Source organism: Polyodon spathula, chromosome 17, assembly GCF_017654505.1.
Source record: "Polyodon spathula isolate WHYD16114869_AA chromosome 17, ASM1765450v1, whole genome shotgun sequence".
Lineage (NCBI taxonomy): Eukaryota > Metazoa > Chordata > Actinopteri > Acipenseriformes > Polyodontidae > Polyodon > Polyodon spathula.
The window spans coordinates 35,594,056-35,611,056 of record NC_054550.1 but is presented as its reverse complement, the minus strand read 5'-3'; the positions used below and the strand labels follow the sequence as shown (position 1 = coordinate 35,611,056).

Below are 17,001 nucleotides of genomic sequence, written 5' to 3'. Positions count from 1 at the left end.
AGATGCTCAGACTAATCCTGCTACACACCACCATCAAGCCCTTTCAAAGAACATTTTGCTCTTTACCAAAAGGCACCAAGTCTACCAACTCAAATGATGCTGCTTCTCACATTATATCATAATGAACTCAAATCAAGCAGTGTTTGAGTTTCAAGGGGGAAAAAAAAAAATCATCACGACGGGCCAGTGCGTGAAGTCCTGCTCCCAGCGAGACGTGCTCCTGGTTCCAATGTTGTCAGGCCCGCTGCTTTGCCAAGGAGACTCTGGAGAATGAGACAAGCTACTGTAATCAGCACAACACACAGACCACCACACCTCCTCCACAGGGTGCTCACAGAGACACTTTGTTTGGAACAAGACCGCTGGAAAGAGAGCGTTTAACCAGTACCGTTTACTGTTAATGAAGGAACATGTTTACCGTTGGGCACAAACATCTTTACATGAATGAGAGCTGCCTCTAAATACTGTGCCACCACATCAACAATGCCAGAGATGGAAATAAGACCCCCACATCAGTCTGATCCATTGCTGGTTTTACTAGTAGTATAATAAGACACACCTGTGCTTGTTACTTATACACACTGTGGCTAATCAAACTCATAGTAAAACATGGTATGGGTGAAACTGCTATGCAATGAGTGAGTTACAGCCATGGTGCTGCTCCTATAAATCTGCACCACTGGCAACAGGTACCCTAGGATTGTCCTGGAAATGTCCCCTTAGCGCGCTCGTTCTCTGGTATTTTCAGCATTGTACTGAACCTATGTTATAATACAGAAAGGTATGCAATAGGTTGTATTGATGTGTCATGTCTGATGGAATAATCCGCAATAATGAAATGGCCAGTGATTAAAATAATGCGGTTGATTTATCAATTTTCCCTGGAAAACACTGGTAATGGAACTTCACTGAAAGAAGCGAAAGCAGCTGTGACTGTAGAGACACCATCTCGAAGCATGCGTGTGGTCTGTTTCATTTATATGCCAGAGGTTAAAACAAGGTGTTGGTAAAATAATACATTTTTACTACAACACAGATAATAAAAGGAAGCTAACCGAGCAAATTGTATGCTAAAGCTGTGTACCAAATAGGAAACATTCTGTCTTTAAGACCACAAGTCACATATACCCACAGTACAGTATGTCAGCCTGTTCCATGCAACCCTGCACATGGTAAAGCCCTGAACACAGTGTGGGCAGCACCACTGGCAAGAGGAAGCAATCTGTTTAAGAGCCTGCGATCACATCCACTGGAGCAAAAGGGTGTTATCCACTGTATTTCACCCAATGTTTACTTGGGATACTCCCACGACAAGGAACATATATGATAAGCGGTATTAGCTGAGAGCAGGCCAGTTACAATATTGAAGAAACGGTGGAGTTCAGAGAGCGAATCATTGCCCTACTGCTGCAGCTGCAGGAGTCTCCAATACAGGATCTCAACACAACTGGGTTTTATTACACAATTCACATGCCTGAAAGTGAGGTGGGCTTTATCCATCCCTCACCCCATTCGGTGTGTGTCCGAGTCTGGCAAATGTGCCATGAACCAGGCCATTACAGAGCTGCAGCACTGCAATGCCACCAGGGTAGTTAACCTGAGGGGTGTTTCCATTTAAAACGGACTGTTACAAATTCACAATACAACGTGTTTGCTTCAATTTCCAGACGTCACAGGTATCTATTGCCAATTGTGAGCTCAGTCGTTGATATCCCGCCAGGAGTTAGTATTGGAGTTAATTTTACAAGGATGGTAAATAGTTAAATATAAGTGGCCACACCCTGATCATCAATCCCTTATGGACTGTAAGGCAGACCAAGAATAGTGCTACCAAGCCAGGGAAGCTATATAATGAACTGCTGTGTACTTTCAACAGTAGTTCATGCAGTAGAAGACTGTAATGTTGAACCTGTTTAATGCAGATTTACTGTCTGTCCCGGGGTGCCCCTGCACCACTCGCGGTTCGACACAAGGGACAGTTTCGGATCCCCTTCAGGCTCACACACCTTAACAACGAGACCCGTTACTCTCATGGATTTACACGAAAATAAAACCCACATTTTCTTTTTCACAAGTGCTCATCCAGCATAAGTTCTGGTACAAGCCAAAACTCTGCAGATTCAAAAGGCATTCATTCAAGATTATTTTTTGTAGACGAACTTGATTCCAAATCTGATGCAAAAAGGGAGGGCTTTGACATTCAAAGCTAGACATCCAAATAGCTCAGCAATGCAAAAAAAATGTTAACCAGCATGACAAATAGAAAACGAAACTACTTTGAATTACAAAGTGTCTCCTAAACATATTTAACCAATACTAAAAATGTGTCTTCATGTCAAGGAGTGATATTTGTCAAACAAATGCTGCTTTACAAGACGACAGTTCAATAAGTAGCCTGCACATGAATTTAAGTTTTCAATAAAATTATTTTAGATAATCCTACAAAACATTGGCTTTTTGCAAGACAGGTAAATGAAGCAATCAGAAAAGGGCGACCAACTACAAGGTTAATTATTCTAGCATGTACAGGCCTATAACACGCTGGGTCAGGAAGTTATCAATACTATATTAGCAGCGCTATCACAAAGCAAAACACAGTGTCAGGCAACTCTGTACTCAATTATGAATAGGGGGTGGAGATCTTTCCTTCCCCTTTATTAGTTCCTAATCAGCACACACAGGAATGAAGGCACAGCTTGCCACAGAACTGAACAAGAATGAAAGGAAATCTGAGCAATTACATCAACTAAATAATACTTACAATCTAAATCAACTATGTTTAAACATGTTCTAGATTTCAGGAATGGAAACAGAGACTCCTGTTACCATAGCAGTTTGATCCATTCCTGGTTTTACTATGAGTTTAATAATAAAACAAACTTGAGCTGTTACTTACACATTGTGGCTAATCAATCTCATTGTAAAACCTGGCATGGCTGAAACTGCTATGCAACAGAAGTCTTATTTCAATGGCTGGAATTTGCATGAAACTGCTCAACTCTGGCATGGTTCCACCAGGAGAGTCTGTATGTCACTCATTTAAAAAAAGTCTTTGTGAGTCGCTAACCAGGCAGGTGAGAGGCTGGGTAACACACACTATACATCTTTATATTAAACAAAGATAATCTAAAAATCAAGAACCCAAATTCTTTACAAGGCATGACATGTTTTTCTTTAGATTGAGACAATGATACAAAAAAAATATTTTTAACAGCTTTAAAATTCTAGCTTTCACTGAAGCTAAATAGGTTAGTGGAGAGTAAACTGCCACGCATCTCCTTGTGAACTTGCACAGCACAGCATCTTCACTAAACTACACAGTACAGCAAACACTTATCCATTCGCAAGACAAAAAATACAAGGAATGTGATTCTTCCAACTGTAGAGGCAGCATTAGCGCTTGCCATGTCTCCTCGGGTGTGGGAAGAGAGGCCCTCCCAAAACACGCTCCGCATACAGGATGGAGATTCCTGACCTACTGTAGGCACATGGCAGGCTGTGTGACACTACATTTGTATGCATTGGGAGCTAAAGGGCAATCGGACCTCAATAATAACTAAAGTATGTCACCCGCAGTACGTTGAAGAAACGCCCTCCCTCTCCAAGCTCACTCCTACCAAAGCTCGGTACCAAAGACTCCCTTTCCCGGTACGACAGGGCCACAATGCGGGGCCGGAGCTTTGGGAAATGCTTCTGAAATTAGGTCTTCTCATTCATTTATTTAGATTTATTTTTAATACACAGTAATAGCCCGCGACAGCATAAACGAGATGGGAGAAGGGAAACAAAACATATTTCACTTGACACTGAAGCCATTGCATCATGGTGTTCTATATATAGATCTCGCACGATTACTAACAGTGACATTAAACACTCCTGTACATTATTATAACCACATTGAGAATCAGTGCAGTGCTATTACTGTAGCGATACCAACAGCGCGGCAGCGCCAGTACAAAAGCGAAAGCCCCGCTTGAATCGAACTGTCCTTCAACTTAATCTGTTACACCCAAATGACACAACTACGGGCTTATCTCACCGTGGGCATTACAACGCCCAGGGGAGCAGAAATAGCGATGTAAACACGTGAACCCTGCCATTCCCCAAAATAAAACAAGGGCGCCCCAGACCGGGCCTAGCGTGACAGCACCACCCCGGTGTCGAATACGCCCAGCAAACCCAAGGCGACCCTAGGCCTGTTATTAAGGAAAGGACCAAGCCCGCTGTGACACGGGCAAGATCTCCGGGCAAGGCCGGTGAGACGGGCATTGAGGCTTTAGCGCCGACTTTCCTCCCCTTTCAACAACCAGCTAAAGCTAACAAGACGGCGAGGGCACGTACCTGAGAGAGTGTGACTGTGCTATTGGAGCGGCGCGTCCCTGCTGCTTTTATCGTCAATATGACTGCGATTCCTGCAAGCCGCTCCCGGCCCGTGTCTCTACCGCTGTTTCTGCTCAACTCTCTCATTCGGCTTAACGGGGGCGGGGCGGCGCAAAAAAAAGGAGAGGCTCGATCAATGATGGGCGGGGCTATGCAAATAACGCGCGGGTTAGCGCAGTCTTATTAAGGGGGGGCGGTCACGTTATTTATGTGTCAATACTTTCATTCATTCATTCATTATTAGGTTGCTACTTAGCTGATCTGTCACCCCCAACCCTTTCTTCCTGAAATGTGAGGCTCTGTGAGTCTTTTGAATAGTAAACTCTCAAACTCCTTTTATTATCACACCCCAATACACTGAATCATACAAAAACAGAAAACTCAGAACTCAGACTGGAAAAATAAAAAAAACAAATAAAGTGTACATAAAAACACAGATGAAGAACTTTTTTTTTTGGTGTGTTCCAAACGGGACGAAACTTTGCAAAAACAAGTAAGTTATTTCTGGTGCGGTGGAAGTAGGTCAGCGCCTGTGGTTTCACATTACTGCCCCCTGCGCTGTCGGAGGTTTATAGTTTTAAAGGCGATGCTGAGCAGCAGTTCAGTCCTCCATGTTCATGGGCACAGGGCCTTCGGCCGCCAGCAGCTCGGCCTGGAATCACTTCTTAAACCCCTTCAGGTAGATGCGCAGGCTGCTGGGGTCCAGCCGCGAGTTCTTGGCTGCCTGAAGGAGCCGTGTGGCCAGGTGGTACACAGCCCTGTGCTTCAAAGCCTCTGGGTCACTCTGCTGCTTCTCCTACAGAGACACAGAGAGGGGATGAGAGTGAGGGAGAGAGGAACATAGAGAAATAGGGAGGAAAGAAGGGTTAAGTGGACAGGTGATTCCTCCTCTGGTTTACTTTTCAGATTCTCTTATAGAGACACAGAAAGGGGATGAGAGGGAGATGGGAAGGAGGCAAGTAGTAGAGAAAGAGAAGTGAAAGAGTGAGGGTGCGGTTGAATCAGAGAGAAAGGATGTGGTGAAATGGTAAAGAGGGAGGGAATAAGAGGGAGAGAGGAAGCGTGATGAGAACAGGGCTCCTGCAGTAACTTGCTGGAAACAGTGGAATCTGTAGTTGCCAGTACATTAGCAGGATAGGAATAGTACAGAAAGCAGAATGATTCTCAGGAACTCCCGTCAGTGGGTTAGCAAGGCTGGACCTACCCAGAGCTGCTTGTTGATCTGGGAGGTGATCTCCTTTGCTTCCTGTATTATAGAAGGTGGAAGGGAAGTAATCTCTGCAGCCCTCAGCCCTGCAATTCAAACAGAACAGTAAATCAGTCTCCCACAAAACACAGCACGACCATAAAAAGAGGTTACAGAATTAGATACTGACAGGGGTACATAGATAAATGCTGTACACAGATAGATAGAGTCACTAACAGATGGCTCAATAGAGGAGACGGAAAGATACAGAAAATACAGACTGACAGGCAGACAAAAAAATAAATAGACAGGCAGATAAAATATAAAAGACTGACAGACCAATAGAAAAAGCACACAGACAGACAGACAGATTGACAGGCAGGCAGACAGACAGGTAGATGTTGTCTGATCTTACCGCAGCGTCACCCCGATGTGGTGGTTCTCCACGTTGGGGTACAGTGCCTCCAGCTGGCACAGCTCCAGGAAGTGCATGGCAAACAGAGTGAAGGCCTGAGGGCAGACAGCCAACAGCTCACAGTGTTCACAGATTCCTGGGAGCCAGTGTGCTGGTGATTGCAGGCAAGACGATATCTATCTATCTATCTATCTATCTATCCATCCCCCTGAACCCCATGCCAGCTACATTTGTATTTATAACCAGGTTCCCAAAACCATCATTTAGAATTGCTTAACTGCAGTTTACAAGCTGGGTCAGCTAGTGTGGATATTTGTTAAAGATTTACTGTATTGCACATGCAGTGAAGCTCAGGCAAGCATGGATAAGAAATGAATGCATGGTTAAATAAAGGCATTGTAAACGTACAGTACAAATTAACAATGGTAAAAACAAGGAAAACTGAACAATTACTGTTCACAATTCCATAAGCCCCTAGCTCGGTCTGTAGATGTGGGTGCAGACTATACCCTGAAATTGAGTAGAAATTCACAGACTGCATGACAGATGCCAATCCCCTCCTCCGCGCTGGTGCCTCTCCCCAGCTCGTCTATAATGATGAGAGACCGGTCACTCGCGTTGTGGATGATATAGCTTATCTACGAGAGGAAAAAAAGACAAAGATAAAGAAAAATGTTTTGCTGAAGTAAAAAAAAATCAGAATGAAATAAAGAGCCATTTATTTAACAAAATAATAATTAAGCTACTAAGAATGTGGCTAATGCTTGCACCCAAATTGTTTCTAAATGGAAAATGTGGAGCAAATTTTACAGTCTGCACTAAACACCCACCTATGCAACAACCAGGACTGATGAATATGAACACGTCTTCGTGACAATCTTGTGAGGTTCTGAACTCTGCCAGGCATCTTCAGCAAGTGGGGCTAGTCTGCCTTTCCTAATACAGTCCCCATGCCACGTGATTTTTTTTAAAAGTAATATATTTGACAGAGAAACACAGTATACCTCTTTCATTTCCACCATGAAAGTCAAGGAGTTTGTTTCAAAGTCATCATCCACCCCAATCCTGGTGAAAATCTGGTCTGCGATTCGAAAAGAGGCATACTCTGCAGGTAGAAAAGAGCCTAGGAAAGGAGAGGACAGTCTTTCAGGGGAAAGTGTAAAAGTTACAATGCAATCGCATAAGAGTTTGAAACTCACACTAACCCTGCACCCATTCAATTGACCAGGAGCCAAGAGTTTGAGCAATCAGGCCCCTGTTTAATAAACTGTCTCTCCCCTATAGCATATGCATGAACAACTCCTACTAGCAAACCCACAGGCTCGGGCAAGCCTTAATGATGATATGATGAGAAGTGCAATCAGTTCAGTGCTGATTTCGCAGGGCAGGGTGTCTGATTTCTCAAATTCTGAGAGAAATCTGCCTACCTATCTGAGCCATGACCTGACACAGCGCCACCTGTTTGAGGTAGGTGGACTTGCCGCTCATGTTGGGCCCTGTGATGAGGATGAAGTTGCTCCCCTTGGAGATGTAGCTGCTGTTGGACATGGGCTGCTGCCCTGAGATCCTCTCCAGGATGGGGTGTTTGCCCTGCTTGATGGCCAACGTGTCAATGAATTCGGGGCGAACTGAAAAAAACAACAAAAAAACAGCACAGCTCGCATTAAAACCGAAGTACACACAGGCAGATCATGAACAAAAAAAGAAGACACCCGGGTCTGTTGCAGTAATATGTTGGGTTTTAATAATACCGGTCTCCTTAAACTTAAAAGCTTGCTTGGAAATTTTTCCTCTGTGTGTCGGTGTTCCAAAGAGAAATGGGTTACTGTAGCGACACCCTTTTGAAAAGGTTCAGTAAAATACAGCTCAGCAGTAGAAAACACGTCAGGAACACAATGCATTTTCTGTAGAAGAAAATGAAACGCCCTGTAAGAAAATAACAACCTTGCCACAGAGGATCTCTGCATTATAACTCACAATGTTCTGGCACGCTGGTAGGAATGTTACATAGTAATTGACTCTGTTGAATTTCCCTTTCCTTCTGTAGTGCAGCTCCCAGCAAACACACCTTGTTAGGCATCCCCATTTACCCTCTGTCACAGAAAGACACATCCTGCATTTTTTACTAACGCTGTTTTCTGAACATTTAATTTACCTCTTCCTGACTGCTAAAAAGTTACTACTTAAAGTGACTTGATTTTTATTATATGCAATTATTTCATTATGGACCCTGTAGTAGAATGACCCTCACTGGATTTGCCAGCCCCTGAAAAATGAAACCTGACCTTTTTTTACTTTATGGTTTAAAAGCTGCAGATGTCTTTTGGGTGTTAGACCTGTTCCAGTCTCATTCGAATGCAAAAAAAGACATTAACATGCCTGCACTATTATCAGATTCCTAAAATAAAAGACATTACCCAGGTGGTGAATTAAGCAGCTCCCAAGACAACTCCTAAATACTGTTGACAGCCTTCCAGTCAATTACAGGGAGCAGAGTATTTATAGTTAGCTCTGCACAATACCTCCCCCAACCTGCTGTGAACACCAGCATGATTCGTAACTCTGTCTGCCTAAAAATAAATACTTCTACTGAAATTCATTTTCAAGGAAACCTGTAAAGAGCAGTATTACTTCAGCATTGCTCATTCGTACTTTTATCAACCTTTAATTGAACTCATCATTTCCTTCCTGATAAAAAGTTAACTGAGCTGGGTGTTATTACTGTAATTATTATTATTATTATTATTATTATTATTATTATTATTATTATTATTATTATTATTATTATTATTAATAGACATAAGAAATAATGATGAAATCCATTTGTGCAGTGTTCCAACTTGGTTAACATTTTAGTCAGGCATTCATTTTCAAGGAATTCTGTTAAAAACAGCACACCACCTTTCTTAAGGCACAGTGCAAATGCTTTGCTATGAAGGTAACGGCTACAGATATCAGAATCCAGTAATACAGTTTTCACTTGTGTAGTTCTAAGCACAGTTCTAGGGCAGTTCTGATCTTGCCTGACCCTGTTTTCTAGCGAGTGCTGTACTTGTCATTATCGGAGACGGTGCAGGCGTTTGCCAGGGACAGTAGCATGTCTAGCATGGACACGGCGTCGGACAGCTTGTACAGGCAGTGCACATGCTCGTGGCTGGAGCTGAACAGCTGACACACCACCCTGTGAACAGAGGGGAGGCACGTCAGGAGCAGGAAGCAGCAAGCCCAACACAAGGGCTCATTAAAGGGGGCGGCCAGGACTTTCTACCTGGCCATTTCGCATGGCGCTGAACCTTTATGTCAAGGCTTCCCGTCATCATGACCAGGCTAAGCATACAGACTGGAAAGGACAGTAAGTAAGCCATTAACACACAGGTTTGCATTACTCTAAGACATTCCTCAAGCCCTAATCAATGTTAACAGGGAAGCAGAGGACATTACATTGCTCTGCATGCATTCTTTGTTCATTATTGAAAATAAAAAGCCAAATACAAACAAACAAAAAAAGCATGACAGTATAAATGTGCCACTTAGTGCTCCAGTTGAATTAAGATGAATGAATACGGTGCATTGTGTTTGATTCTAAAAGCACATCATCATCTCAATTATTATTGCTCCTGCATTGCTTACTCATGCTGTGGTTTCTGAAAATGTCATTTTTTTCTTTTTACTGCTAAAACATTACTGCTGTAATAAAGGGACTTGATTTTTATTACCAATTGATTTATATATTTATTATAAGAAAAAAAGCATTTGTGCTGTGTGTGGATCCTGCAGAACTCTACTACTGTAAATGCCTGTGGTCACTGGAAGAGTGCAACTGATTTCACATAATACAGCTGTATTGTATTTACTTGTGTTATCAGAGGACACCCCTTACACGTAGGACATGTGGAAAACCTCACTCAAAGCCTCTTCACATCTGTCGTTCATTTTAATCATGTCTGCAGTAATGAAGTTGTAGTTATTCCTGCATTTCGTGACCTGCAATGGGAATACAAAAAAAGACAGGTTGTGAGTACTGAACGTGTACGCTATAGAAACTGAGCATGAATGAATGCATGCATGCATGATTGGAATGATGTGCTTGTTTCTAGTTTTTATCTTCTAAAGGGAAGCACTGGAAAGAGGGAGCTGAGCCAGCCCCACAGGGATCCACATTCTGCCCCAACACAGTCTGAACAGCAGCCCAATAAACAAAGACAGCAGGGCCAGGCAGAAAGGGAAGTTCCGCACTCGCTGTGTTTCAAGACTTCCACCCAAAAGAACAAAAATACCCTATAATGTTACAAAATAAACAACTTAGCATATCTATATATCTATCTATTTCTATCTCTCTATCTATCTCTATTAACAAGCCCTTGCTTATTTAATGTTTTGTAAATTGGGTGTTTTTCAGCAGTTCAGGACAAACACCCACGACACAGAATTTGTGATGTATGGTATTCATTTGATGAACATGGATGAAACACTTGATTACACAGTATGGAAAAAGATTAAAAACAGTTAGCCTCAGACCCACTTTGTGGTGATTGGGGGAGGTGGCGGGATGTGACTTGCTTAAACAAAAGGAGGGGTACATTTATATTTTTTAGAGACCGAAAGGTGACATAATGTGTGTGTGTGTGTGTGTGTGTGTGTGTGTGTGTGTGTGTGTGTGTGTGTGTGTGTGTGTGTGTGTGTGTGTGTGTGTGTGTGTGTGTGTGTGTGTGTGTGTGTGTGTGTGTGTGTGTGTGTGTGTGTGTGTGTGTGTGTGTGTGTGTGTGTGTGTGTGTGTGTGTGTGTGTGTGTGTGTGTGTGTGTGTGTGTGTGTGTGTGTGTGTGTGTGTGTGTGTGTGTGTGTGTGTGTGTGTGTCAGTGTGTGTGTGTGTGTGTGTGTGTGTGTGTGTGTGTGTGTGTGTGTGTGTGTGTGTGTGTGTGTGTGTGTGTGTGTGTGTGTGTGTGTGTGTGTGTGTGTGTGTGTGTGTGTGTGTGTGTGTGTGTGTGTGTGTGTGTGTGTGTGTGTGTGTGTGTGTGTGTGTGTGTGTGTGTGTGTGTGTGTGTGTGTGTGTGTGTGTGTGTGTGTGTGTGTGTGTGTGTGTGTGTGTGTGTGTGTGTGTGTGTGTGTGTGTGTGTGTGTGTGTGTGTGTGTGTGTGTGTGTGTGTGTGTGTGTGTGTGTGTGTGTGTGTGTGTGTGTGTGTGTGTGTGTCAGTGTGTGTGTGTGTGTGTGTGTGTGTGTGTGTGTGTGTGTGTGTGTGTGTGTGTGTGTGTGTGTGTGTGTGTGTGTGTGTGTGTGTGTGTGTGTGTGTGTGTGTCAGTGTGTGGAGGGGGGGTCCTTCATCCCGAGTTGAAGTTACAAACTGATTACAGTGATGGCTCAGTGAATTCCTCAATGTTCTTAGGGCCTAGAGGGTTAAAGCATTGTGAATAAAGCATTTCCACTGCAGGACACACCTGAGGAGAGTGGGTTTACCTTCATGAAATCCGATGGAAGCTGCCCGTCAGGTAAGACCACCCCATCCGTCTTCACCTGGATAAAGAACCCGCGAGCTGTGCTCAAACTGGTCCGCAGAGGCAGCTCAAACTTCTCTCCCAACTGTGTGACCATCCCTGTCAATAGGGTGCTTTTGTACTATATATGATAAAATCCATTCATCGAGCACAAATTCCATTGCTTTTCTTGTAAACTGTTGTATTATATTTTAGGTTGAAATTGCACAATAATACAAATCTTTTGTTTTAATGGAGGGGATGCCACACTACACTCTACCAGACAGCCTTTTTTTTTTAAACAGTTTTTTGATACTGTACTTTAATACCTGCCTGTCAGTATTGCAGCTGCACCGAATCACCTGTTATCTTCTAGGGAGCTGCAGTACGCTTTCAGCAGAGGAGTCTGGCAGTTCGTCAGCACAGCCTAACAATCAAAATCATGTGACTATTAGTCCTGACAGTGACATACTCTCACACACACAACCCTACCCCCCTATCCAGAGTGGTACTACCTGCTTCACATTTACCCACACACACAGAGCCTTCACATTACTATAGTAGAGCTCAGTAAATGCCTGGTAGGAAACACATAAGTAAGAAAAAATGTCTTTCCACAAAAGCTTAGGAGAGCTGAAGGTCAGTTGGTGTCATCCTATCCTACAAAAGCCTCTTTACAGCCAAGAGATCTTCAGCGGGTGTGGGCTAGCTACTGCACCTGGAGGACAAAGACCAGCTGGTCAATATCCAGAAAGCGTGCAATTGCTAAAAAAGAACAGAGAAAACACTGTTAACACACAGGCAGCCAGCATAAAAAGAGTCTGCTCTGCTCCTACCCACAAGTCAGGACATGTCTGTTTTATACATTTGCATTCAAGCTCTTTGTCCAGGAGATGTAATCGGTATTTTTTTTTTTTTTTTAACCTCAGATAGAGCAGGAGCAAATGTTTTGTCAAAGGACTAACAATAGATCTGAAATATTTCAAAAAAATAAGAAAAAGGAAGTAACCAAAAACACATCTTTCTATGGCAACTCAGTTCGCTCCTAGTAAGGCTCAACACACAGGCTTCCAGCAGATGTCGCTATAAACACATTCAAACAGATAAAGTAAAGTAAACTTAGCAGCTGGACCATTTCCAAGGGCAAGACATCTCTTGGTAGACCAGGCTTATTTGGACACATGATTATAAAGGGAGTCCCAGCAAGGAAGGAAACAATTAAGAGCCACTGGGACAATACAGTATATATTCTACAGAGCTGTGCCCTCCCTCCTCAGTACTTGTGTTTTGTTAAAGACTCAAGATGGAGGCGCCGGTAGTGGGAGAGTCGGGAGGGGAATATTTCACCCGAGAAGTGGAGAGGCGAGCGGGCTTCCCGCTGCGCTTGAAGCAATGCAGCAAAGGCGACGTGGGCTGCGTGGTGTGGGACGCGGCCATCGTGTTGTCAAAGTACCAGGAAACGGAGCAGTTCGTCGAGCGCAGCACCGGGGTTTATAAATGGGCGAACAAGAGAGTTTTGGAATTGGGTTCGGGGACCGGAGTCGTGGGTCTCATGGCAGCGACACTGGGGTGAGACTCAGTCAACGGGCTAAATAAATCCCAAGGCATTTCTGTATATACATCACGTGTGTGTGGACTTTTTTTTCATATAAAACGATCATAAAAAGAAAACGTGTTACAATAAAACACTGGTTGACAGTGCCACTTGCACTGCTGCAGAGTGAGGACACAGAGTTGTTCTATTGCAGCAGAAACACACTGTCACAAATACAGTGTCACTGAAGCTTTGAGAAACATACTGCATGTGCTATATACACCGTAGACACGTGTAACGCGGGCTAGACCTTCGCGTAGACAGGCACTGCGGATTGCAAGCAATGCAAACAGACATTCCACGTGTTAGTGTGGTGAAAGAGAATCTGAGGAAGCGATCCTGAGCTCGTAACTGAAAATATAAAACAATAATTTGAAAATGCCTGTAATAATCACTCGGAATAATTGCAAAATATAACTGAATGTATCATGACAGTAAAAAAGAAAACGTTCTGCTACACACTGTTGGTGGCCACTGGGTGGTGCTATAACCCCCCCACCCCCATTTAAAAACGCGCTTCCAGTAGGGAATGAGATGATAGGATGTTTCAGCTTTCTTAGCTGGCTGAAATGGCAAACTCTGGCAAACTAGCCAGGAGTGGGGATTGCAAACTTTACTGAACAGCAAATCTGCAGTTAACCAGGACAGAGGCATCTGTAATGTAATCAAATGATTTTTGATATAAAAGCTTGTCCCTTTTTTTCTTCCCCCAGGGCCTGTGTCACAGTGACTGATCTGGAGGACCTGCAGAGTTTAATGGAAGTGAATATAAATAGAATCAGCACCTGGTCACTGGGTCGATCCAAGCCAAGGTACTAAAAGGGTTTGTACAGCACTTAGTCATTTTGTTTGCTTGCTTGCTTGCTTGTTTTATTTGATATTTCTCTTGACAGTCCATGTATACTGTAAAAGTAACAGGTTATCTAAATGGTGTTGTCTGAAATACCAGAACACATTATAGCTGTGAGTTCAGAGCTCTGTGCATCACAAGGAGTATTTGTGAATCTTGTTCCACTGTATTTTTATTGTATGCAACTCGCTAATAAGTGAGACAGTAATCACTCCTGCAGGTACTAGAGAATTAAAAAGCGGTGGTAACCAGTGTTTAGATCATTAAAATAGCCCCATATCTCACAGGAACTGAAGACAACTCCTCTTCCAGTATGATGGCTGCAAGTTGCTTGCAGAGACATCTCGGAACATCTCTCTAATTGTAGAAGACAGCGAAATAAAAAGTCCTGAAATGCTTCTATCTCTGTTCCTTTGCATGAAGGGGGGAAGACAGGAGTGAGATTCTTCCTCCACCTGATTACATTCTGATTGCAGACTGCATTTACTAGGAGCAGGTAAAGATGTGTTTTCTCTCTAAAAAACAACAATTTAATAGAACAACTGCCTGCCATGGTAAACCTTTCTAAAGGGCTCCACGTGTGACTTTAGTATACTGTCACCCAGCCCCAGTAAAGTATACTATTAATATACGTATAGATAGGGTGAAAACAGTGTTGGACCCAGTAAGTGTTACAAAAATAAAAATGAATTAGAAAAATGAAATAGAGTTGTCTGCTTGCGTGTGCTTCTCCTGGAACCCCTGGATCTTCCTTCAGAGCAACACAAGCAGTTTGAACGTCCTGGGATGCTAGCATGCACAACACCAGAACCCTCTGGATACACTGTGCTTCAGAAACACAATTAACAGGTTAGAATTGGATAAGATGTCCCAGTATGGAGGCAATGGCAAGCTCAAGATTGTTTGATGTTGGAACTTGTGGAAAGTGGAGCTGTCCATCGCTGTGGAAGCCAAGGGCTATGAAAGTCTTGGCTTAATATCCGACTTATCAGTGTAACAAATGCTGCATTTTCACAGACTGGCCCTGTTTCTTTGTTGTCAATGCGTGCCCCAGTGTTTTGAGCGTGGTACTGTATCTCACTGGAATCACTGCAGCAGTGTTGTAAGCATCCCAGTCTTACAAGCAGCCATTATTCCTCCTCTGTGCAATGGCTAGAGGCCAGCTTCGTAGACAACATGCATTACAAAGAGTCCATTTGTTGTGTGATTTTTTTTTTTTTTTTCACTGCTGCGACTTATCTTTGCTTGTTTTGGTAACACTTTAAAATAAGTGTCTGTAATTCCATTGTAACTAACGCATGATTTCCTTACATCATTGCAGACGCGCCATTGTATAAACTACTGATTTCAAATGAAATTCCTATTGAATTCAAAAGTCGCATCTTCATAACATTTCCCTTAATAATCATGAACATACATTTATTTTAAAGTGTTACCCTTGTTTTTTTATTGTTATCACTGTGCCTGTACGCATGAATGCAACACTTAAAGCTGTACACATATCTAGAGAACCACTTATGGGATTGTGAGGAAGCTTGGGAAGAGCATTCCTCAGCAGCACACGACTGCGCGGACCGGAGTCCTGGGATATACGGAGGAACCCGTACTTTTGTCCGTCCATATTTCACAGCTGCATTTTTACATGTACATACCGTGGGTCATAGCAATGTAGAAATCTACTCTTCCTTCATACTGCTGGCCCTGATTGTGTATTTACAACAGGGGGAATTGGGGGTGGGGGTGTATGTTGCTGACATATTTGTGAAACTAGCCCGAGCAGCGGTGAGCAGGGCTGCCGTGTGGAGCTGTAGCTGAGGTTGCCTGACCCTGTCTCCTCAGTCTCTGGAGCCTCTTGTGAAGACCCTGAGAGAGCAGGGATGCAGATATATTTGCCAGCATGTATATCTCGTAAAGGCTTCAGGTTGGCAATTTAATACACCCACTAATTTACCTTTCACAAAAAGTGGTGCAATTTGGCACTTTGCATAAATCTGTCCACAAAGAGTCTCTTACTGCTTTAAAAAAGAAGTGAAAAAAAGAGTCTTGTTTTGTTTGTATTTTATTTCTGCTGCGGATTGCCTCTCCTGACATTCCCTGCTGTTTTCTCCGGTGCTGCACAGCTGCTGCGGAGGGACTTTGCCGTCGCAGAGATCCCCCTTGAGAAGCAGGACGAGGAGTACCGCAGCGAGGACATTCACATACTGCACGTCATGCACAGGGAGAGACGACAGCCAGCGGCCGCGCGGAGCAGGAAACTGCAGGGCCGCGTTTCTCATACTTCACCTGCTGTAGCTGCAAGAAGAGGTGACAGCAAGCCACATCGTAGGGGAATAATCTTCACGTAATAGCAGGACTGGATATTTGGGGTAACTAGACCACATCCTTTACTTGAGCACCGTGAGGATGTGGTCTAGACTAGCTCGCCGTAACGTTCTCCAGATACGAAATAGACAGTACCAGGGACTTGCTATTCTAGCAGTACTTTGTGTGCAAGGGTGGAAATTTGACTCCCATTGCATAGCATTTTGATTACATTCTGGTCTGGTTAGGTTTAGAAGAGAAAGTCTGCTCCTACTTCTCCATTGCATAGCAGCTTTGACCAGTCCCAACTGTGCTGAGTGCTAAATGTGACATGTATCATGTGCCTGCTGGTAAAAGCAGGAGTGGCTCAAACTGCTCTGCAAGGAGGGTCTCTCTATTTGCATCCCTGCTGTGTCCAAAATACATTTTACTGATTTATTTTGATCCCCATTTATAAAAGCTGTACACTTTTGTACTTTGCTAAAACAGTCTGCAATTGTGCGTATGTAAATAAAGGTGTGTATAGATTTCCATACCAAACCAACAGGTCATTCACAAGTTCTAATAGTCACAGGCTTTATCAGAAACAGACAAACATCCATCCATGCAAGAAACTTTATAAAAACAGTGTGTGTACAGAAACATTATACTTAAGGTAGGTTCAAATCTGGACTGGGATATTTCTGTTGGTTTTATTTCTTATTTTACTGTAAGAGCCCTTTTGAGTAAAACACATGTGCTATCAACCAGGGAGTCTCCTCTAATAATATTATTCATCAGCCACCTCAGCCCTCTCCAATCACGC

The 17,001-nt window shown here is 43.3% G+C and overlaps 1 protein-coding gene and 2 pseudogenes across 8 annotated transcripts in view; 1 reads left to right on the top strand and 2 right to left on the bottom strand.

The window, feature by feature from the left end:
* The window catches only part of LOC121329783 (kinectin-like), a 35,419-nt gene extending 30,917 nt beyond the window's left edge, over positions 1-4,502 (bottom strand). For all 8 annotated transcript variants that reach the window (XM_041275570.1, XM_041275575.1, XM_041275574.1 and 5 more), the window contains exon 1: positions 4,342-4,502. In XM_041275570.1, coding sequence (XP_041131504.1) covers positions 4,342-4,467 — 126 coding nt within the window. In that variant the 5' untranslated portion in view covers positions 4,468-4,502. The remainder of the gene's footprint in view (positions 1-4,341) is intronic.
* Positions 4,503-4,812: 310 nt separating this feature from the next.
* On the bottom strand, positions 4,813-11,569 carry LOC121329703 (annotated as a pseudogene).
* Positions 11,570-12,598: 1,029 nt separating this feature from the next.
* On the top strand, positions 12,599-16,945 carry LOC121329744 (annotated as a pseudogene).
* Positions 16,946-17,001: the final 56 nt, after the last annotated feature.